The sequence below is a fragment of the Ammospiza nelsoni genome, chromosome 21 (genome assembly GCF_027579445.1).
Source record: "Ammospiza nelsoni isolate bAmmNel1 chromosome 21, bAmmNel1.pri, whole genome shotgun sequence".
NCBI classification, from domain to species: domain Eukaryota; kingdom Metazoa; phylum Chordata; class Aves; order Passeriformes; family Passerellidae; genus Ammospiza; species Ammospiza nelsoni.
In genome coordinates this window covers 6,510,355-6,533,324 of record NC_080653.1, presented here as the reverse complement: position 1 = coordinate 6,533,324, position 22,970 = coordinate 6,510,355, and the positions used below count along the sequence as shown (strand labels likewise).

At 42.6% G+C, this 22,970-nt stretch overlaps 1 protein-coding gene across 1 annotated transcript; it reads left to right on the top strand.

Moving 5' to 3' along the window:
• Positions 1-612: 612 nt before the first annotated feature.
• Positions 613-22,328, top strand: LOC132082532 (merlin-like). Its single transcript, XM_059486842.1, has 20 exons — positions 613-964; positions 1,563-1,846; positions 4,583-4,812; positions 5,994-6,111; positions 7,694-7,819; positions 8,178-8,300; positions 10,700-10,783; positions 11,174-11,242; positions 11,613-11,695; positions 12,363-12,438; positions 12,854-12,991; positions 14,596-14,670; positions 14,999-15,112; positions 16,228-16,350; positions 16,837-17,054; positions 17,923-18,025; positions 18,668-18,795; positions 19,310-19,460; positions 20,150-20,359; positions 21,295-22,328. The coding sequence occupies exons 3-20, from the start codon at positions 4,805-4,807 to the stop codon at positions 21,328-21,330; spliced, it is 1,983 nt and encodes a 660-aa protein (XP_059342825.1). The 5' UTR covers positions 613-964; positions 1,563-1,846; positions 4,583-4,804; the 3' UTR covers positions 21,331-22,328.
• The last annotated feature ends 642 nt before the right edge of the window (positions 22,329-22,970 follow it).

The window sequence follows — 22,970 nt, the reverse complement described above, 5'->3', positions numbered from 1 at the left end:
GGCGCAGGCCGCCCCCTCAGAAGCGGTGAGGCAGATGTTGGTGATGGTTGTGTCTGCAGAGATTGATTAAAGTTGGAAACGATCCTTAAGAACTCTTCAAAAATGCTTTAAGGATGGTGGAGGGGAAGCCTTAAGGGGGAGTGGCTGAGATCACCTCATTTGTTCAGCTTGGAGATAATGAGTCTGAGGTCACACCTCATTGTGGTCCTCAATATTCTTATGGTGGGAAGAGGTGGAGCAGGTTCTGATCCCTTCCATCTCATGTGTTACAAGGCTTGAGGAAATGGCTAGAGCTGAGTCAGAGGAGGTTTATGGTGGATATCAGGGGAAGTTTTTTCACCCAGAGTGTGGTGGAGCATTAGAATAGGCTCCTTGGTGCAGTGGTGATGGCACCAAGCCTGACAGAGCTCAAGAACTCTGATACGTGGTGGGATGCACTGTCTGTCTTCTGTGCACTGTCTGGAGTTGGACTTGATCTTCCTGATGGGTCCCTTCTAACTCAGGATATTCTGTGATGCTTTGATTGTTAAGTCCCAACTGTGTATTCAGCCCTGCCACCAGAACCCCAAACCCAGCACTCAATCCAGACATTTCCAGGGATGGTAACCCCACCACGGCAACCTATTCCCATGACCACCCAAACAGTGAAAATACTTTTCCCTAATATCTACTCTGAATCTCCCACCTCAGTTTAAAGCTGTTTTTCTTGTCTTCCCACTGCAGTAGAAAAAAATGACCCTACCTCACCACAACCTCCCCTCAGGTAATTCTGGCGAGTGATGAGGTTCTTCCCTGATCCTTCTCTTCCAAACAAATGCAGACTGTGGGTGCTGAGGGATCCTTTACATGGAATTTTGGGGATGGAGCTGACTCTCAGTGCAGCCACTTTGAGATTTCTGCATATCAACAAATGCTGTGCTCTTCCCCCTGCTGATAAGTGATAGATATGAGACAAATCTTGAAGGTATTCCATATAAATCTGGAATAATTATAGTAGATATGGAGTGAGAGCTGGCCTGTCCTTGCTATCCATAACCTGGATATATATCCATTACCTGGCAGATATTTCAGTTTCTGTAAATCTATATATAAAATGGAGGGTTAGCAAAAAAACCCTAAACTACTTAGAAACTGGATAATGGCAAAATTATTGGACTTTGAGGTAACGTGCTCCTGGTTTTTCTGGTGACTTCAGGCTGAGACCATACTTTTTTTTTTGTTTTGTTTTGTTTTTTAAATTTAAGTGTACTCACTTACCTCTTTCTGCTTGTATTTTGGCTGCTGCCCAGTTTAGAGCCTTGTTCTCTTTTTGCTGTGGGTGTCCCATCATCTCTCACGGCAGGAAGAGGACAGGTAGGGAATTATATTTAATTAACAGCACAACTCCAGGCAGTTTCCCTTCTTAAGGTGGCTGATATGGGCAGAACAGGAAACACCATTGAAATAATTCGATCAGATACCATCCAAGGAATTATTCAGTGCTTCATTATCAATTTTTACAGCTATCCAAGCCAAAACTCGTGGGTTTCTCTTATTTTAGTGCCTGGTTGTTTGAATTACAGAGCAGGGAAGTGGGGAGGAGCCCTGGTGCAGGCAGGAAATGGTTAAAGAGTTCCTATCACCTGGGAAAGCAATCCTTTGATTTTTCAGAGGGCGCTAACATGCTGCAGTTCATGGAAACAAAGGGAAGGGGATCAAGTAGAAAAGTTGTTCTTGGATTTTATTCTCAGTGGCAAAACTTGTGAGGGCTGCATATTGATGTCTGCGGGGAAAATACGGAGTTTTTGGATTAAAAGGGATTTTTTCCCCCCCTTTCTTATCATCATTCAATAAAAGCATCTGTGAGGTAAGTCTTGATCCAACTGGTGACTTTAGATAACTTCTTTTAAGAGCGAGGGGTAAAAAAACCCCACCCTTTATCTTGCTGACCCATTTTAAAACAATGAATTCTTTGCCGAAATCGCTCCTCGGGCAGGGAGCAGAGGCAGGAGCGTGAGTCAACAGCAGCACGGAGCCCACGACGCTCGCTCGCCTGTGTTGTCTGCATTCAAATCCTTTGCATTCATTCCCGAGCCGGAGTATGGAAATTCAGGAACCGGGAGAAACGTAATGAGTCAGGGGAATTCGCCACTCGGAGTTGCAGTAAATATTTCAGCGCTGACACTCTTTCAAGCTGCAGTAGTGGCTGTGCTAATGTGATTTTGCAGTGGGGTGCTTCAAGCATCTTCTGCTGGTGGCTCTTAAGTCATTCCCAAGCCTTGTCTCTTGAATCCTCGTTGCTGTCCCGAAGGTTTTGTGTTTGTAAGGACCATGCTGATCCTTTCAAGGCTGATTAATTATGAAGGTGTAAGAGGGGTCTTGATCACCATTAATTCTTTGCCTCTCTGCACCTGAGTTCTCACCTTAAACAGTGCTGCTGGGTTTTGTGTGTATGTGCGAAAACATGATTTTTCACCCCAGTGTGGCTGCCCCAAGGGTGATGGGTGGTCATGACTGTCACTGAGAGCCAGTGCCACCTGAAGGGAAGGTTTTACACCCCTGTGGAGAGCTCTACAAAGCTCATCCATTCACCTTGAGCACAAATTGCTCCCAAAACTCACTGAGCATCAATTGCACTCTCACTCTTGGGCAGCTCGAGGTTTTTGCCTGCAAGGCGCTGAGTTCTGGTGGATTTCTGGAGCCTGGTGAGTGTGTGGTGCTGCTGGTTTGGCTTTTGCCTCTCTCACTGCCTGTGAGTGGGTGCTGGGTGCTCTGTGGGTGCCTCCCCACATGGATCAAAGTGCAGGGCTGTGCTGGGACACACCAACCTGGCCAGTTCTTCCTGCTCTTCCCCCGCGCTTTGCTGCTGCTTTCTCATTCTCCAGCAGGGACAACACTCAAACCCAGAGCTGCTGGATGTCCCTCCTTTCATCTCGGGCACCCACAGGGTCTTTGGGCTCATTTGTTCCTTCCCGTTTTACTCCCCATCTCTGCCCTGCTGTTCCCCTCACCACACCATGCCTTTATCACTCCATCTCCCTGTGCTCGTTCCCATTCCCAGCTCCTGAGCTCTCTGCTCCCAGCTCCTGGTTGGGCAGGAATCTGTCATCACCCTGCCCTGCTTTGCATTCACGCTCTGATCCATCACACTTTGCCCCTTCTGGATTCCCTGTGGCACCTGCAGGAATAAATCACTGGAGCTGGGTGTCAGGAGCCTTGGAGCACTTGATTCCCTGTTGTTAGAAGGAATTGCTTTTACATTTACACAAAAAAATTGCAAACCCTTCTTATTTTTCTTTTTTTCCTTGTCTTTTTTTTTCCAGCAAGATTTCTCTTACTTGAAGAAGTTATTTCTCTAAAATCTTGTCTGCTAAGTGCTCTTGCTTCTGTTGTCAGGATCTGACATTCATTTCAGCTATTCAGTGTGAAAACCCTTTCCAATTTCTTTACCAGTGCTATTGATTAAAATGCAGTTTACTTTTCTGGGGAAAATTTGATATTCAAAAATGTCTTTTTGCTGTGAGTCAGAATGTACTTTTCCATGGAATAAAAATTCTGGAAAGAACAAAAAAAAATGCTGTTGGAAATGTTGAACAAATTATATTGTCGTTTCAACCTGGTTATATAAGAAAAAAAGAAATAACTTCAAAGTCCAAATGAAAAGCTCTGGTATTTTTCTCATATTTTGAGAAAATGAGTACATTTTTCTCCAGCTGTTCAATTTTATCTGTTCAGACTTTTCCATATGAAACTCTGAGAATGTTCTGTACTGGCCTTAACTCCAAGTTCCCGTTTAAGTCAGCTGGCTGTTTCAGGTTACATATTAAAAATGAATTATGAAACTTTTTTCTCCTTAGTTTTCAACCATTGCTGTTTCTTCTAGAAACTAATAAAACTATTTCCATTTTTGCGTAGAAGTCTGTGGTTCTCAGGCTATAAATGCTGTATGGTACGATTATTTACAGTTTTGAAAAAAAACTGATGGAGAAGATCTTTGGAACGCAACAGGTTAAAATTTAATTTTGCAGATTAAAGATCAGAAGATGTCTGTGATAATTTTCTGCTGGTTTGGATGCCCTCACATGATGCTCTCCCTGTCAATATTGCTGTGGTCATTTTGGAGGTTTTCAATATTCACTTTTTCCTTAATTGAAAACTCTTTGCTGTGCTAAGTAGAAAAGACCTGAGCTCTGCACTGAGCTGCCTAAATTATAGAGGAAAGTTTGGTTTTCACTCTAAAATATAATCCTGGAGGAGAAAGGTGCCCTGGGGGTGATGGGATTTGGGCTCTGGGTGTGCTCTTCTTTATTTATCGTGCATTTCACTGGTTTTGGGTGGTGTGGCCTCTCATGGCCACTGCCAGAAGTCCTTTGAGGGTTTAGGTGCCTCCAGGCTCCAGGACAATGCTGTCACATTCTTTTGGGGGGAAGTTCTGAAAGAAAAATGCCTCCCTGTGCTTTTCCAGCGCCATAATATCCTGATTATTCTTGAATTTTCCTCAGTCTGCAACTTCATGAACCCCGTTATTCCTTGTCCTGAAGAGCAGCCATGCCTCACCACTCGTCCTTTCTCTGTTCTAACCTGTGCTTTCATCTCCCCACAGATGATTTTCTAGCCCTGGGGCCTCTCCTTTGGACTCCAGTTGTCTTCCCAGCTCCAGAAGTGGTGCCCCAAACCCAAAAAAGACTTCAGAGAAGCTCCACCAGAGCCAGAGAGACTCCCCAACTCCCCAGTGGTGTCAGAAGGATGAATTTCCTCCTGAGCTCCTCTTCCCCACTCTGAGTTGTCTCCATCACTTGTTCTCAGCTCTGCCTCTGATATCCCTATGATTTGGTAACTATTTTATCTATTCCCTGCCTTTACTTCCCTATAATCTCTAAAGAAAATATTCCATACCTGTTTCACCTCAAGAAAAATTTCCATATCTGTTTCACCTCAAAAAAAAACCTTCTATATCTATTTCCCCTCCTGTTTAACCCCTCAAAATTTGTGGGGTAAGTGGAAAAAACCAATACATTTGCAAGCCAATTTAGAGCTCAGCAGAAAAAGAAAAAAGGAACAAAATATTTTATGAAATCCTGGAAGGTGCAGGCAAATGGAAATTTTCAGTTTCAGCTAGAGCTTTATTTTGGAATTCCTCAAGGGGAGGTTGGAATTCTGCCACACTGTAATAGTTTTGTGTTGCAGAAAACCAGGAATGCCTCAGTCTCTTGCCCTGTACAGTTCACAGATTCTCACTACATTATGCAAGACTGACCTGTTAATTTTATAAAGTAAAAAGAAGCAAAAACTTTTACAGGCTGATTTCCTGTGCTCAGAAAGAAATGCCTGAGAACTGCCTGGAGCAGATTCACACCATCATTTAACTCCAGATTTCAATATTTGGTTTTCACAAGACTCTTGTGCATGTGGAAGCAGCATCTCCTCAATTCTTTGGGTGGCATGGAGGTGATTACATTTAGAATAGAAGATTTATGATGGAATTTTCTGTCAGCTTCTGCAAAATTAAATTAATTTCACGAGAAATTCACTGGGAAAATTCTTGTTCTAAAAACCTTTTATCATTGTGAGTGAGTAGCACATGGGAATGTGGTAAATTCAGCTGAATTTTATTGCATAAATTCTTGGCATTTGTATAATTTCAGGGAGTTAAAACCTCATGTTGTAAGGAAATCCAATAGTTTAGTTGCTGAAGGAGCCATAACTGATGGGAAAGGATTGTGTTGGATTTGAAATAATAAAGTTTAACTGCATTTTCTACTGAGTGGAGATGTTGCAGAGAAAGAATTTTATTTATAATAGCCAAAACCTGAGAAAAGACAGCAATAACATTTTTCTGAGCAACTTCCTTTAAGCAGCAAACTAATTTAAAAGGTTTTTCTTTCAACATCCTTATTAGCCACAAAAAATGCATCTCTAACGGTGAATTTATTCTGCATGTTTGGACTCATCCTGGTTTGGAATCTAACCAAGAAAATGCTGCTGAATTTCCATCCCTCAATGTTTAATTTCAGGTGTGGCTGCTCTCATCAGCTGAAAAATATGTCCATCAGAGGCCTGAAGAAGAAACAACCAAAGACTTTTAAAGTCAGAATTATAACAGTGGATGCTGAGATGGAGTTCAGCTGTGAGGTGAGAGTGTCAGCTGGGGAGTGCCCTTTGTGTTAGCAAGAAATTGGAAAAAAATTCAGATTATCAGCTCGTGGTTGGTCTTAAAACTGATCTGTTATTTTTATAAATAATGGATTATTTAATCTCAGGTGTGTTTTTCTCTTAACTCTGTTCAGAATTAAAGCTGTTTGCATGAAATCCATTTGACTGATACAGCTAAATTAATACTAAAAATGCTTTCTTCATTCCAATTGTTTGTAAGGATTCCTATTTCTCCATAAAATTTTTTTTTTTTTTTTTTGGAACTGACACAGTTATTTAAGACACATCCAGCTTGGATGAACTGGTCAGAGCCAGTGCTAAGATGTTGATAAAATAATTTATAAACTGGTACTTTTGTTGAGCAATTTTCCATTTATAAACTCCAGTTCTTTACCTGGTGTTTGGATCTCTGGGCAGAAGAGAAAAAAGGATTGATGAAAAAGCTGGCAGTTCTATTAATAATGGCTGATAAATTAATTAGGGAAATCATGGCTGGGGAAAAAGAAATGATCAATTTCTAAATAAATTGGGCTGCACTATTGAAGGGACAGAACTGTCCCTGATTAATTAATTCCTAATCATCCAGCAAAAGCAAAACAAGACACAGAGGTGTTTTGGGGAGTTAGAAAACTCAGTTCCAGTGGGACTGGCAGTTTTAGTGGGACCTGACTGCTCTGTGAGCCATTTAATGTAATTTATTAGGTCCTTCAGAAACAGGATAGATTAATCTTGGATGACTTACTGCTCTGCAGTACTTGCAGGCAGGATTGTGAAAATAAAGGATTTGGACAATCTGATTTAGAGCTCAGAGTCCTTGTTAACAAATAGTGTGTTCCTTCCTTTGCTACCTGTCCTTTCTCCCCAGACCCTGCTCTTTTGCTGGGATGATTTCCAGCTTTCCACTCCAATACTGCCTAAAAGTTCCCCCTTTTTTTTTTTTGCCATTCAGTTTTTAGTTTTAGCAATTAGCTAAAATCATCTTTCTGAGCTGTGGTGAAACAGAGGAGCAGCCCCTTTGGTGAGGGGAACAAGGCATCAGACTTGTGTGAATTTGGGACCTTGAATGAAAGTTTGCTCTCTGTGGCTGCTAAATTGAAATGAAAATATTGAAGAAGACTCATTTAAATCAGAGCAGGATAAAGGCTTGGCCTGGTGCCACTGAAATACCTGAGGGGTGTGAAAGGTGGATCTGTTCTCATTGTTCAGCATTCCTACCCCGTGCCCTGATTTGATTTCCCCCTGGCTTTCTCTCAGTCTCTCAAATTTGTATGAAGCATTGAGTGAAAATTTTGGACAAATTATTAATAAAGACTTGCCACATCCCAGGGAATCAATAATACAATCCTCATTCCCTCAAGTGCTTGGTGGGGAAATGACTCCAGCTGCTCTCTGGATGTGTCTGGAGAGGGAGAGGAGGGGGAACACAGCAACTTTGACACAGCAGCAAGAATATTTCATTAAAAACCTAAAGATGAAATAAGATTTCATAGGAGAAAAGGCTCAAATGGAGCAAATTCATTCAGGATATACATGTTTTTCTTGATTTTTCTCTCTCTCTCAGATGAAGTGGAAGGGAAAGGATTTGTTTGACCTGGTGTGCCGAGCCCTTGGTTTAAGGGAGACCTGGTTCTTTGGCTTGCAGTACACAATTAAAGGAATGTGCACCTGGTTAAAGATGGACAAAAAGGTACAGGAGACAACATGGGTGGCAATTAATTATTTACTTCTATAAATATTGACTTTCTGGAGCGTGGGAGCTAAAGGGATGGGTTCCATGACAACTCAGAATTTGACATGGTGGCTTTCTTTAAGGGGAAAATAGGATTATTTGCTCTGATTGCTTCTATCCCATTTGACCTGCAGCATCCCACACTAATCACCACTGATTGCTGTTAGATTAAAGCTCAGAATTACCCTTCCCTCTAAAATATGGGGAGGCTTTAAGTGGATTATTGGCTGCTTTCTGATTTTCCTTGGGAATATTATCTTCAGACACTCATGTATCCTTTTTGCTGCTGATTTTATTTTATTTTATCTGTAAACAGGTTTTAGATCAAGAAATCCCCAAAGAAGATCCCATTAGCTTTCATTTTTTGGCTAAATTCTACCCAGAGAAGGTAGAAGAGGAACTCTTACAGGAAATTACCCAGCATTTATTCTTCCTTCAGGTCAGGAAAAGTTTTAAACCATGAATTCCTTCTGTATTTCCCCCAGTCCTTTTGCATTGTCTTTGATCTTGTTGGCTGCTCAGGATAATTTTGCTTGCTTCAGCTGTATCAAGAACTTTGTAGACATTATTTTTATGAAATACAAACATTTCTCCTGCCTTCTGTGGGTTTGTGTCCAGGTAAGCTGAATGTTTCATCTTCTGCAGGTTTTTTGTGACAACACCCAGCAGTTTGGGGGATAATTCCAAACCTGAATATTCCAGGCTTGTTTTGCTCTTTAATATGTGTTAAAAAAATTAAAATTCCATGCAAAGCTGGAATTTAAAAATTCCTTCCGAAGCTGGAACTGCTGGAAGAACTGTGAGGATTTTAGAGAAATTTTGTGCTGGAGAGCAAAACCTCTAAAAAACAAGGACTCCCTAAACCTTCATTTTGGATTGTAGGGATAAAAGATCATGGAATTTGATAGGCATTCTGAAATCCAGGTTTGTTCACATGGCAAGGTTTGAGAGGAGCAGAGCAGCAAACACCATTTGAGCTCCATCAAAAAGTAGATGAAGGAGCAAATTCTTGGAGCTTTATCAAAAATAAAGATGGATCAGCCAGGAAAAGCTGAGTTTGGGATGGTCAGTTCCCATATCTGGGACATCCTGCTTCTCTTCTGAGTTGCTCTGGAATCCCTCTGGAAGTTTCAGGCCCTGGAGTGTTGCTTTGTTCCAGCAGGATGAGTCTGTGCAGGTAGCTGGGATAAATTCAGTCTGCAGCTGGAAATAAACCCAGTAAATCCCCTTGTTCCTTGAGGAGGATGTGCTGATGAAATATTGGGGAAATGCTGCAGCTCTGAGGGTTCACAAACCCACCAGAACCTCATCTAGAACCTTCAACCACTTGGCAATTTATTTCTTCAGCTAATTTTGGAAAGGAATGAGGACAGCAGAACTCTTTTAATCCTGATTTTTCCACTTTTTTTTTTTTTTTTGCTTTTCTGCTTGAACCTGCCTTAGCTAGCAGATATGCAATTAGCAAATTCTTCTCATTCCAAAGTAGGAAAACAAGGCTGAAACAAATTGGAACTTGCAAAGTTTCCTGAGTGTAAGAACTTCAGCTCACACCTGGATGCTAATAGGAAAAACATGTTCAGACATCTGGATGCCTGAAGATTTCAGCTCTCCTGACTCTTCAGACGTTTGCAAATAAATGCCTGAATAAATGTCAATGACTAAAGCTAAATATTGTCTGCTTAAAGATGAGGTAATTCATTGCTTCTTCATGAAGTTCAACAAAAAGTCCTTGTAAAAACTGATCAGAAAAAACAAACAAACAAAACAACCCAGACACTTATGGGGGATTTATCCACATTGTTCTGAATTCTGGAGCATGATTTGCACTCTGGAGAGTGAAAGCTGGAGCTTTCCAAATTGGAAGAAAAATCTTTCCATTCTTTCCATTTTAACAGCTTAGAAAGAATGTTCCCTGTAGTGTAACTCAGCCTCACAGATTGTGCTCACCAGGGACTAAATTTAAAAGCAAAAAACTTTCTTGGTGGCTCATTTCAGTTCCCAGCACCTACAGAGATGTGTTTGTAAACAGAACTTGTGCTAGCTCAAGTAATTTTTCCATTTGGAAATGTTGAAGACTGTGAACTATGCAAAAATTTGTTGTTCTTGTTCCTAAGCTAAATACACCTGAGAGGAGGATTTGGGAAGATTAATTTCCCCTTCCCTCTTTAGGTTTTCAAACAGAAATTGCACAACTGATTTAAAATCAAACAACACCTCACAAACTATAACACCTCTGCTCCTGGTAGCACCACAGGTTATTAAAATGAAAAGAATGTTGAAAGACTCTTTAGCGTTGTCTGATTGTGCTTAGACCATTGAAAATGAATAAATGAAGTGCTTTATTATTCAGCTGCTCTTTTGAGGATCTCCTTTATTCTCTCATTCTGGAAAGCTGGAGAACATTTCTTGTGGATTTTCTATGGCAGCTGCACAGCCCTGAGTCTGCTCTGCTTGGACCTGACCTCCAGAGCTCCCTCCCAGCCTAAAATCTGATGGCTGATGTGATGCAAAGCTGACTTTTCCACAGGCAGGAAAAAGGAAAAAAGAAGGATTGTTAAAAGAAATGAAGCACAGACAATAAAATTGATGTTTTATAGGATTTTCTTTTATAGGACTCCTTATGTTAGTGTGTGCAGAGAGCTGACTGGCATTTTTGGTCTCATTAAATGCAATGCTAACTAAAGGCTTCCTGTGTTCCTGAATGCCAATTTCTTGTTGCTGTTATTAACTCCTAGAGGTGATATTTGGTGCCAAGTTCTAGTCTGGGCATGTCTGCTTTCATTTCAAGCCTGACTTAAGTCCTGACTTTGAACTTGTTCCCTTTTTCTGTTGGTTTAGGTGAAGAAGCAGATCCTGGATGAGGAAATCTATTGCTCACCAGAAGCTACGGTTTTACTGGCTTCTTATGCTGTTCAGGCCAAGGTTTGTGCATAGAAAATCTCTTTTTTAATTGACTTTTTTCTGGTTTAACCCAACACATCTATGTGGTGGTGTGTAAAACACAGCAGGGTTAAAATTTGCTGGTAAAGTTGGTCATCGTGGGAGGTACAAGCACAGCTAGGAAAAAAAAATATTAAATGCCACAACAAGGATTTTTTTCTATGCTTCTGCAATTTAAGGGATTTATTTGGTCCTAACATTTTAGTGTAATCTCTCTGGAAGGATCTTCCATGGACTTCTCAGATGAGGGGATGTGCGCAGGGGAACCAAAATAAAATCTGCATTAAGCTTTCACTTCAAACTATGCAAGGAACAACTCCCTCAGCATTCTGCCTCTAACAAACTGAAATAACTTTTCTTTTTTTGGGACAGTATGGTGACTACGACCCAAATTTCCACGAGCCAGGCTTTCTAGCCCATGATGAGCTGCTGCCCAAAAGGGTGAGTCTTAATTTCATACAAAACCAAATATTTGAATCTCCTTTTTTGCAAATATTTGAATCTCTTCTTTCTGCAGTGCAAAATGTTTGAATCTCTCCTTTTTGCAGTGCAAAATGTTTGAATCTCTCCTTTTTGCAGTGCAAAATCTTTGAATTCTCCTCTTCTGCAGTGCAAAACTTTTCAATCTCCTTTTTGCAGTGCAGCTATTGCTGGGGATTAATTTAAAAACATTTAAAACATTAATTAATGTTAAATTAATTGAAAACTCTGCAAAATGCCCAAACTGTGAGCTGCACCTCTGCATTCACTTTGCTTGGGAGAGGCAAATTTGGATTTTCCCAGGGATCCAAGCTCCTTCCTTGTCCTGCAGGTGCTCAGGCAGTACCAGCTGACAGCAGAGATGTGGGAAGAGAAGATCACAGCTTGGTATGCAGAGCACAGGGGTATTGCCAGGTAGGAAACCTTTGCATTTCTTGGAAAATTTCTTTATTTATGGGATTTGTTGTTCTCAGTGTAATTCAGCCTGTCTGGAAATCCAATTAAACAATAAATAAGATCTGTTAGCACCCAGAGGCAGCTTTTCCTAATATTTGGTTTCTGTTTCTCTCTATTGTGGAGGCTTTTTAGCATTATTTTTATTGAATATTTTCCTCAAGATTTACTGATTTACTTTGATGGGAGGAGAAAAGTGGGTGGAGAGATTCTCCCTCTTCCTTGGCCTTGGCCAAAAGCTCTGTCCAAGACTCATTTCTCAATGAACTCTATTTCCTGAAAGAAATATATTCATGGAAAACAATGGAAGGATGGTTTTCCAAGACATGGAGTGGCAAAACTAACATAAGGATAAGACTTTTAATGAATTTTAATGAAGATTACACTATCCATGAGTCATCTTTTGAAACAGATGCAACTTTTATTCTTTATTATTCTTTATTTTATTCTTTATTCTGTCCAGATGCTGTTTTTATTATTATTTTTTTTTCTATTATTGAGAGCAAGATGGCAAAACTAAGTTTGTACAAAGAGTCAGATTGCCTGTTCTTTTCTGAGTGGGAAATGGAGAGTCAGCCAGGAGAGAAAGGCTGGAAAGGCATTTCATAATCATGGCTTTATTCTCCAGGGATGAAGCTGAGATGAACTATCTGAAAATTGCCCAAGACTTGGAAATGTATGGTGTCAATTATTTCCCAATTGCTGTAAGTGCCTTTTTTTAGCAGTTTTTACTGGCTGCAGATAATGGTGCTGTCCTTTTAAAGTCCTCCAGGGAGTTTGGAACTGGGACTCCTGACTTCTGGTTGTGTTCTGACTTGGTTTTCTTGCCTGCTAAATAAGCAGGTGAATAAAACAGTTAAGATTAATATTTTACAACCTGACAGAAGTTTTGAGTAACTCCAGGTAGGGAATAGGAAGGAGAAATAGTTTGAGCTGCTATAAGCAGCCTAGAGGACTCAGTTTTATACTTCCAGTGACAGCACTCATAATATTTTATATAAATACCAATTGCCTAAATACAGGCAAATATCAATATATTAAAAGAGGTGCTCCTTGTCTGTGGTTGTTTAATGTCATTATGACCAAAAATGCCATTTACTCATCTCTCTTGTTTTTTAGCAAAACAAAAACCACACAGATCTCCTGCTTGGAGTTGATGCCAAAGGTATTCATATCTACAGCATTAATAACAGGTTCTCCCCCAATAAATCCTTTGAGTGGAGCTCTATCAGAAACATTTCCTGTAGTGAGAAAGAGGTATGATGGCTTTGATGTATTATTCTTTTTCCATGGGCATGGGTGTGGACTGGGATTCTTGGAACAGGCTGAAAGCTTCCTCTGTTGAAATAATTTTGGGGGAGAAGGGGAAAATCCTGGGGAGCTTTGTTACAAAACTAAAAATAACAGCCCTGCCTTGCAGATGAGCTCTGAACCTCAGTTCCCTGAGCTCTGACTCTGTTCTGGCTCCTTCCCTGCTGCTTGGCCTTTGCAAAACAAATGTGTTGATCTCTGAAAAAGACAGATATTATGAATGCCACCGTGCCTGCCTTCCTCAGTTATCCCAGCAGGAATTCCATGATCCACAAAAACCTAAATGCTGCTTGCACACACAGAAGTCCTTGCGGCTGAGCTTTGGAGCCCAGTGGCAAGGGCAGACATGCAGGGAGGTATTAATGGTTTTCTGCCCGACTTCTGCCAGTTTGCTGGGACATGATTTCACTCCCCAGCACTGCAATTTCACTGTGAAGCCCAGCTTTTGCTTCTAGGAAGGGAAATTTATTCTCAGTCCAAATCATGGGCTGTGTGGAAGGCTATAATCAGAAAAAACAAACCCAGGGAAACTACAGTGGTGCTGGAATACCTGGAATTTGTCAACCAAAGGACAGCACAGCCTGTTCCATTTTCTGTGGGGCTTTTGGAAAACAGCCCACAGAAACTGAGATCTAAAATTGAGATGAGATTTTAGATTCATATCCATTAAATCAGAGGGGACTGCAGGTTTGCTGTCTCCAAACAGTTTTGGTCTCTGATATCATGAAACTGCCCCTGAGATGTGTGAATAAACTGCTTTAACTCCCTACTGGGGGGAAATTTTGTGTTTAAGGTTCACTTTATTCAGTGACACATCACAGCCTTGCTCCTCAAAAGGCAGCCAGTCATTACCTAGAGGGTGAAAGGAGCTCCAGGACATGATCCTGGTGACTCAGATGCTCTGGAATTACACAGGAATTACCTTGTAAATGAATTAGAGGAGTTAAATGCCAGGGAACCTGTGAGGAACAGAAAACAGGGCCTTAAAAAAAAATAAAAAGGGCCATATTTTGTTCTGTAGCCCAACACAGCACAAGGTATGGAGTGAAGCACTGAGCTGGCAGCAGGAAATCCCTGCCTGGCCTCTGGGAGCAGCTTGGGACTGAAAAAGTGAGGAAGTCTGCAGAACTTTGACCTGCTGCTCTGAAGAACAAGCCCTTAGGCCCTTGACAAATTTGTTTATCCCTTCAATTGTTGCTGCTCTGAGAGGTTTGACATTTCCCTGGCTTTAAGGCCAGGTTCTAGGAGTTGCTTCTAGGGATTGCTGCTGTGTCCTGTGTTCTCCTGATAACCAGGGCTTGTTGCAGAGCTCTGGGGACAGTGCACAGGTGGCATCAGGAAAATCCCCATCCACACTGGCACTGGGCTGGGCCTGATTCTGTGAACAAAACCAGTTTTACATCACTCTGCCCCTATTTGTGGCATAAATCACTGCTTCCCCTGACAGAAGTGGAGATGAGCTCAAGTTTGCTTGGTTTTAATAGTTTTAAACTTCTTTCCTCCTCACTGTGCTTCCTTTCTTTTTATTTTTTCTCCTTTTGCCTGTGTAGTTGACTATTAAACCCCTTGACAAAAAAGCAGAAGTCTTCAAGTTCTTCTCCTCTCAGCTCAAAGTGAACAAACTGGTGAGTGAACTGCTTTCCTGCTTTAAAGCAGAGCCTGGTGATACTGACTGAGAAATATTGTTTGTGAACAAAATGGTGATCTTGGGATCTCAGCCTGTGTAATTCAGGAAAATGGGATCAGAGGGAGATGTGGGACAGGAGGAATCTCTATCCTGTTACAAATTTACCTGAATTGTGCTGTGAGCCTGCTCTGGGTGCTGATTTTCTTGGAGCTGCCAGCACTTGTGCTGAAGTCAGAATTGTGCTGTGAGGCCAGTGTGGGCCTTTTGTCCCTCTGGCAGGGGCACAAATCCATCCAAACCCCATTTGCTTTGCCTTTCCCATCCAGATTTTCCAGTTGTGCATTGGAAACCACGACCTATTTATGAGGAGGAGAAAAGTGGACTCCATAGAGATCCAGCAAATGAAAGCACAAGCCAGGGAAGAAAAAGCTAGAAAAAAGGTAGAATTTCCCTGCTCCTCTGTTGTTGAAGACAGTGATAATTATTGCAGCTCTGTATTCCACCAGTGTGTGTGTGTGGGAGGTGAGGAAGTGCAGCAGGACTGAATGTGGGAACAGCTCTGGCATCTGAGGAGGTCAGAGGTGTTTGTGTGGAGAGATGATCCCAAAGATCTGGGATCAAACCAGATCAATCCAAGGGCTCTCCCAGCAGCCTGAAAGAACCAGGAGTGCCTGGCTGGGGTGTTCAGTGCTGCCAAGTTCAGGGAGCTTCAGCATCTCTGCTGAGCTGGAGAGCAGCCCCTTCTCCATTTGGTGCATTTCACTCAGGCCCAGGTGAGATTCTGCTGCAATCCCACTGTTACCATCATATTTTCTGAAAAATCCTTTTGCCCAAGATTTCTCCTGGGAAGCTGAGAAGCCTCAGAGAAAAATGAAAACAATAATTATCTGATTTGCTTTTCCTGTGTTTTGCTGCTTTGGAATGTGTTTGGACATTGTTTACCAACAGGTGGTTGTTTTATGTCAATTGGTTTCATGTCAATTGTTTTAACTTAATGATCAATCACTGTCAGGCTGTGTTGGGATTCTGCAAGGAGTCACAAGTTTTCATTAGTATCTTTTAGCCTTCTGTCAGTATCCTTCCTGTATTCTTTAGTATAATAGAACATAATATAATATAATACAATACAAATACTAAGAATAAATTATATTATAAATAATGTACTAAATAATAATATAAAATTAAATAAATACAATAATAAATAATATAATTAATCATAATCCTAAAATAGCAAATAATAAATTGTTTACCAGCAGGTGGTTGTTTCATTGGTTTCATGTGAATTGTTTTAGCTTAATGATCAATCGCTGTCAAGCTGTGTCAGGACTCTAGAAGGAGTCACAAGTTTTCATTATTATCTTATTAACCTTCTATAAATATCCTTTCAATATAATATAATATAATATAATATAATATAATATAATATAATATAATATAATATAATATAATAATAAATTAGCCTTCTGAGAACATGGCATCAGATTCATCATTCCTCCTTTCCTTGGTGGTCCCTGAAAATACAACATCCCACCAACTATTGCTCTCCTGCTTCCAGATGGAGAACCAGAGGCTGGCCAGGGAGAAGCAGCTCAGGGAAGAAGCTGAGAGAGCCAAAGAGGAGCTGGAGAGGCGCCTTTTCCAGCTGGAAGATGAAGCCAGGCAGGCCAACGAGGCCCTGGTGAATATTCTTGTGCTTGATGGGGTTTTTTTGGGTTGGAAGCAGGGTTTTTTTTTGACAGCAGGAATTGTAGCTCAGACGAGGCTGGAAAGTTTCTGAGCACTGGTGGAAAGGGCACGCAGGAATCCCTGGGAAAAGCCTGATCTGCCATGATCTGTGAGCCATTCCCTGTGTTTGGCTCACAGTGCTCTCTTCAGGCTAAGAGGAGGGGAAAGGAAATAATCTTGGAGCTGAAATTGGGAGAAAGAGGCAGCTGAAGGGGTTGGCTTCAGCTTTGTCCAGCTCTAAGATTTTTCTCCTTTGCTTTGTAGAGGTGAGACACAGGAAATTCTGGAGCAGAGGAGGAACATCAGACCCTTAAATTGTCTGGTTTTAATTTAAGAAATAATATTTTATCACCTGGTAAAAGATGTCTTCTGCCCGCAGGGGTGATTTTGTTGGTTCTAGATAAGGAGAAAAAAATTAAGAAAAATTCTTTCTCCCCAGCTGCGATCCCAGGAAGCAGCAGAGCTGCTGGCTGAGAAAGCCCAGATTGCAGAAGAAGAGGCCAAGCTGCTGGCCCAGAACGCTGCAGAGGCCGAGCAGGAGCGCCAGAGGCTGGAGATCACAGCCCTGAAGAGCAAGGAGGAGAAGCGGCTGATGGAGCAGAAGATGCGGGAGGCGGAGCTGATCGCCGCCAAGCTGGTGAAGGAGTCAGACAGGAGGTGGGGTTTGCTTCCCCGGCTCTGTGTGCTCCCAGCTGGGCTGCAGGGAGTGCTGCTTGCCCCAGAGCTCAGCCCAGGAAGGGGGAATTACTCCTGAAGTGGCGTTTCAGAGGGACTAAGCCTCCTTGGGCTGTGTTTGTTCCACTTGGATGCTGTTGTTGGATTGCAGGTCAGGTTTACAGAGGATCGGATGCAAAGCTTGTTTAGCAAGAAAGAGAATGTTTGGCAAGAATGTTTAGCAGGAAGGAGATGTTTAACAAGAAAGAGAATGTTTAGCAAGAAAGATCCAGAATGCTGAAGCATCTTCTGTGTTATCAAATAAGCACTGGCTACCTGTCTAAATTTACTTTTTATACCCTGTGACATATGAGACTGTTTTCATTCATTAGTAGCAAGTGAATGGTCTCTTGTTTCTCTTTCAGATCTTTAAGAAGTGTAAAGCCAGGTAAACTCATGTGGAATATAAACAGCTCGGAGTGTTTGCATGTTCCCTGAACGTGCAGAGCAGGCCAGAGTTGACAGAGGATTTTTAACCCTGTTATTAAGAAATCCTTCTACTTGTTTTAGGAAGCTTGCCAAAATAAAGAGCAACCTCTCCCCACCTCAGGGAGGATCTGATGGCCTGGAGAGAATCTGTATCAGCAGGTTGTGACTGAGCCCATGGAAATTAGGAGTAGGAAAATCATGGTAATTCAGCCACTATGTGCAGGAGTGTGTCTGTCCTGCTGTGCCCAGTCAGGAGCATCCTCCATGAGTACCTTAGTGTAAAGATAACACAGTAATGGACTTCTCTGGAAGGCAGTGAGCCCTGAAATCCCTGTGTTGGTTGGAAACCATCAGAATTGCCCTCAGGATGTTTCTCTTGCAGAGCCAAGGAAGCAGAGCACCTGAAGCAAGACCTGCACGACGCCCGCGAGGCCGAACGCAAAGCCAAGCAGAAGCTCTTAGACATAACCAGGCTTAATTATCCTGTGAGTTCTGCTCCTCTGGGCACCACTTCATCCTCAGGGATAGTCAGGTGTTGATGGCATTTTTATAGCCCCCATCAAGCTGAGTAGTGGCATGGCTGCATCCAGCTGGGGAACAAACTGGTGTGGAAAAAGCAGAACAGTGAGGGTGGGAGCTTGATTTGTTCAGGGTGGTCAGAAAGGCAAGGCAAGAGTTAAAACCAGAACTGGTGATGCACTTAGGGAGCAGAGGCTGTCTTGCCTTCATGCCTAACTCATGGTGCCACTCAGCCAGGCAGTTTTTGTGGACAGGGTTGTGCTGAGCCAGCTGTGTCATCCTGGCACATCCAGGATGTGAAGCAGGTGAAGTTATCCCCTGCAAGAAGGCAGTGCTGAAAGTCTGTGCCCCAACTCTCTCTTCTGTTCCAGCCCTGCTGAGGCTGGGTTTTCATTCTCTGCTGAAATAGAAGCACTGCAGCCAGGATAATAAATCTCTGCTCTTGGATCTGTGGGTTGTAGACTTCAGCTGGGTGCAAGGGAAGGGCTGCAGGAACATCTGCTCTGTGTGTCTCAGAAAATAGCTCAACATGGCACTCTTGAAAAACTGAGGAGAGAAATCCCAAATCCATCAGATCTGACTGACAGTGCTTGTGTTGCCTCTTCCAGCACATGGCCAAGTACCCTCAGTATTCCCCAGGTGACAGCAGAGATGCCAACTTTGACAAAGGCTCCATCAAGCTGGATTTGAAGGACATCGACCTCAAGAGACTCTCCTTTGAGATAGAGAGAGAGAGGTATCAGCATGCCTGTGGTGCAAATGGATGAGAAAGGCAATGAAATCTTTGGACATCAGTTAATTTTAAAATAATTTGGGATGTGCATGTGGCTGGAGGCCTTTTACTGAGCTGATGTCTGTGTCACACTGGCTTTTCACACAGGGGAAGGGTTTTTTGGTGGTATCAAGCCATAAATAAATCCAGAACCTTCCATCTTGGGGAGGGACAAAGCACCTTGCTGAACTAACAGCATGTAGAAGTTTCCCTCTAGTGCTAAAGGGTGGAATTGCTGGGGGCTGATCCATCAACCATCCCTAAATCTGGAAGGAAATGCTTGGTGCAAAGTTAGGAAACAAAAAGGAAAGAAATGAACTTGTCATTGGGTCAGGGGAGCCAGGCTGGCATTGCCAGAGTTCATTTTACTTATAAAAGGTAAAATTAAACAAAAACCAACTCTCCTCCTTCCACAAACACCTGTTTTTGAGTTAAATTGTGCCACCCTAAACCTTTTGCCTCCAATGTGTGGGCTCAGGCTGGACTACTTAGAAAACAGCAGGAAATTTGAAGATCGGCTGAAAGAACTGAAATCTGAAATTCATGCTCTGAAGCTGGAGGAAAAACAGGCTGGGCTTTACAGTCACTGGAATGAAGTCCTGGGCTCCTTGGATCGCTCCTTAGGAAGTGTAAGAACCCCAAATCCCTGCCCCTTTCTCCAGCATGAACCCCAAAATGGAACAGTGTGGGTGTGCCAAAGGGAGATGCTCTATTCCAGTCTAAGCTTCACTACCCTTGATGATAAAATATTAGAATCATGAGCACTTCTAGAGGAAAATGATTGTCAAAACAAAATCTTAAGGCCTTTTTTCCTGCACTGAATACACCAGGAGCATCAGCAAAGAAGAATAATCTCATTTTTTATGATTATGAAATCACAATCAGGGTTTAAGGTCTTGGAGCAAATGAAATTGTTGTGACTAACACATTTAAATGTGGTTTCTTACAGTTTGCTTCACATTCTCATTCATGTGCTTTGTGGTTGCTGAAAGTCATAAAAGCCTTGGTGTATTTTTTTTTTTTGAAGGCAATGAGGAACTAGACCCAGATTTTTGTCATAAGTTGCTTTTTATTTAAATAAACTCTTTGGCTTCTTCCTGCAGCAGGGCAGGAATAGGGCTGGCTTTGTCTGCAGGTTGTTCCTCATGTAGCAAAAATGGCTCTGAGTCAATGGTTTTTTAGAGACAGAAGGGAGGCTTGAAAAATGATGAGGAAAGATGGTCTTTATTTTCTGACTACTCATCTGATGTTCTTTTTGGCTTGATGAGTGTTGATATAGAGAGGGCATTAAATTTCCATGTGCTCTGTTCTTTTAAAGGCCCCATCATGGATGAAAACCTTGGAAACTGGAGATGCAGTGGATGTAAATTTTCAAAGACCTTTCCCTGCTTACTTGTTAAACACTGCAAGCAGCTGGCCCTGCTCCAACAAAATTCAGCACATGGTGCCAGTGGAAAAGTCATCTTCCCAAGCCAATTCCCTGGCTGCCAACAGTGTGGGCACAGGAACCAGAAAACAGATCATAAAGGTAATCAGATTCATAAATAAATTCCTAAATGTTGCCTAAAAGTTGGGAGTTCAGAGAGGGTGGCTGGTTTGTCCTGCTCTGTCCCAGCCTCACAGCTGACAAGGATTTTGCAGGATTTTGGAGCCCCTGGTGCTGGCACATCATTTGGGAATGTTTATAACTCGAGGCTGCCTGTTTTTTCTCACTTCTGATCTAAGCTGGAGTGCAAAGCTGTAAGCCTTGGTAAATGAAGCAGAGATGTCTGTACACAGTAGGAGGATCTGTGTTAAATTTTATTTGTACCAGCCAGACTTGGAAATGAGAAATGTGCTCCCAGGTATAGAGAGCTTAAAACATACTGTGCCTGTCTCCTGCTTTTAAAAGGCAGGGAGGAAGAGACCAATAAATCCCCAGGCTCCCAACAGCTCAGTTCTCTTCCATGTGCTCCCTGTCAAAGAGGCATGAAGAGCAATGAGCTGGGTGGCAGGAGAAAACAACCTGCTTTGAAATGTCACTGGGCTGGGGAATGAGGAAGAGCTGGAAGGAAATGTGCTCGGGAGCAGTGGGAAGGAAATCAGCTGTCTGTGGGCAATGCTAATTGGGCAAGGTGTTGGGAATGGGGAAAGCCTGATGGATTTGTTGTGGTTTAGCTGAACAAAACTGGAGGGGTTTAGGATCAATTAAAAGCTCCTGAATATAACATTCAATACCTCCTTCAGGGTTGGTGTGCTTAGAACTAAAGGACACAGCTGAGTGCAGCAGCAGCTGAGGGAGCAGCAACAGAAACAACTTTTAAGATTAAACTCAGGGGTGAGGCAAATTTGTTTAAAGAAGGAAGAAAAAACTATTGCAGAGCATCTTGCAAAAGGCTCCAGAGTGGGAGGAGAGGAAGACCCAGAGCAAAGGGAGTTACTTTCAGTCCCAGCACTAATTCTCCCTCTTTGATTTGCCTGCAGGTTCAGCAGCATGACTCAGATGTGATCTACATTTGAAGCCCTTCATTTCCTTGCCAGCCTGGTGGGACTGGTGGCCTTTTTACCTCTGTGGGGACACTTGGGCAGCTCTGGCTGCTGTCACCTGTGAGGGACAAGGCACTGTGGATCCAGAGCTGCCATCCAGCTACCAGGCAGGTGCCATCAGCTGGGAATGCCACAGGTGCCCCCAGTGTGGCTGGGAGCAGTGCAAAGCCAGAGGAAATGTTGTTTATTGCCTGTGCACTTTGGAAAGGACTCTTCACACTTTGCTGAAACCCTTCCTCCCCCAGGTGTTTCAGCTTTGCTGCTGGAGGAAGGATGTGAGGCAGCAAGTGCCCAGGAGGTGTTTGGGATGAGAAAACAGAACACAAGCTTGGTGTTTATCTCCACAACAGACTAATTATGGTTTTGGTCCAGTCCCTGGGACATGACTCCCACAGAGCTGCTTAACGTTTCAATGTTTGCCTGCCAAGTATTTTCCTTCTCCTCCCCAAACATTTCTTGGTTCACTTAATTGATTTGCATTTCTCTGTGAGAAATCTCAGCTTTTAATTCCAGATGCACAAGTGGACATCTTCAAGTACCTCCCATTCCTGGGGGAATCCTTTGTTTGGAATGCAAAGCTTCTGTTCTTCCAGTCCCTGACCAGATCAAGCATTTTCTGCTTGAGCAAACTGTGCATACATTAACTGCCTTCCCACTTGTGTGCAGCACAGCTCCCAAATTAGACAAAGACAAAAGATGCTGTTGGTGTCTGCTAGAGTGGGACTTGTTTCTGGTGGAGAGAGGTGCATGCAGCAAAGTGCCTGCCTCATTAGTAAAGCCCACTTGCATTTTCTGGCTTTGTGTGTGTTTAAGTGTCTGCTTCTCCATAAATCTTTGCTCTGAGGACTTCTGGGGAAGCAGGCAACATTCAGCTGCAGCTGAAGCAGGAGCCCAGCTGAACTTGTGACATGTGACTTAAAAATGAACGGTAATGTTGTTAAATGTCTTGTTCTAAAAGCTGAGATTAAAGAATAAACCAGGGTTCAACAAAAAGCTTCAATTTCCACTTGCTTCCAAGGGAGCGCTGTGTCAATATTCCTCCAGCATTAACAAGGCAGCTTTGGAGAACAAACACCCAAATCTGCTCTGCACACATCTGCAGCAGGCTGAGCACACAGGGGGATGGCAGCTGCCTGTGGAGAGGGACAGGAGTGCTCTGCAGGGCTGCCCTGCCTTGCCTGGGTGCCTTGGGCTGTGTCCATTCTCTGCCAGCCCAGTCTGGCACGAGATGTTTGCAGAATATTGGCTGGTACACACAATTCCTGAGCTGTCTGCAGAAACCTGGTGTGTGAAGCTGTCAGAAATGCCAGAATGATGAGGCAGATGCTGTCATGGTCCCAGAGCTGGGGAGGGGGCATGGGCCAGTGTGATGGTGTTCACAGGGGTTTTCAGGTGAGGGAAGGGACGAGAATGTTGACTCCATGTTCAGAAGGCTTGATTTAATATTTTATGATATACATTACATTAAAACTATACTAAAAAGAATAGAAGGAAAAGTTTCATCTCAGAAGGCTAGCTAAGCTAAGAATAGAAAGGAATGAATAAAAAAGGTTTGTGTCTCAGACAGAGAGTCCAAGGTAACTGGGCTGGGATTGGCCATTAATTATGAACAT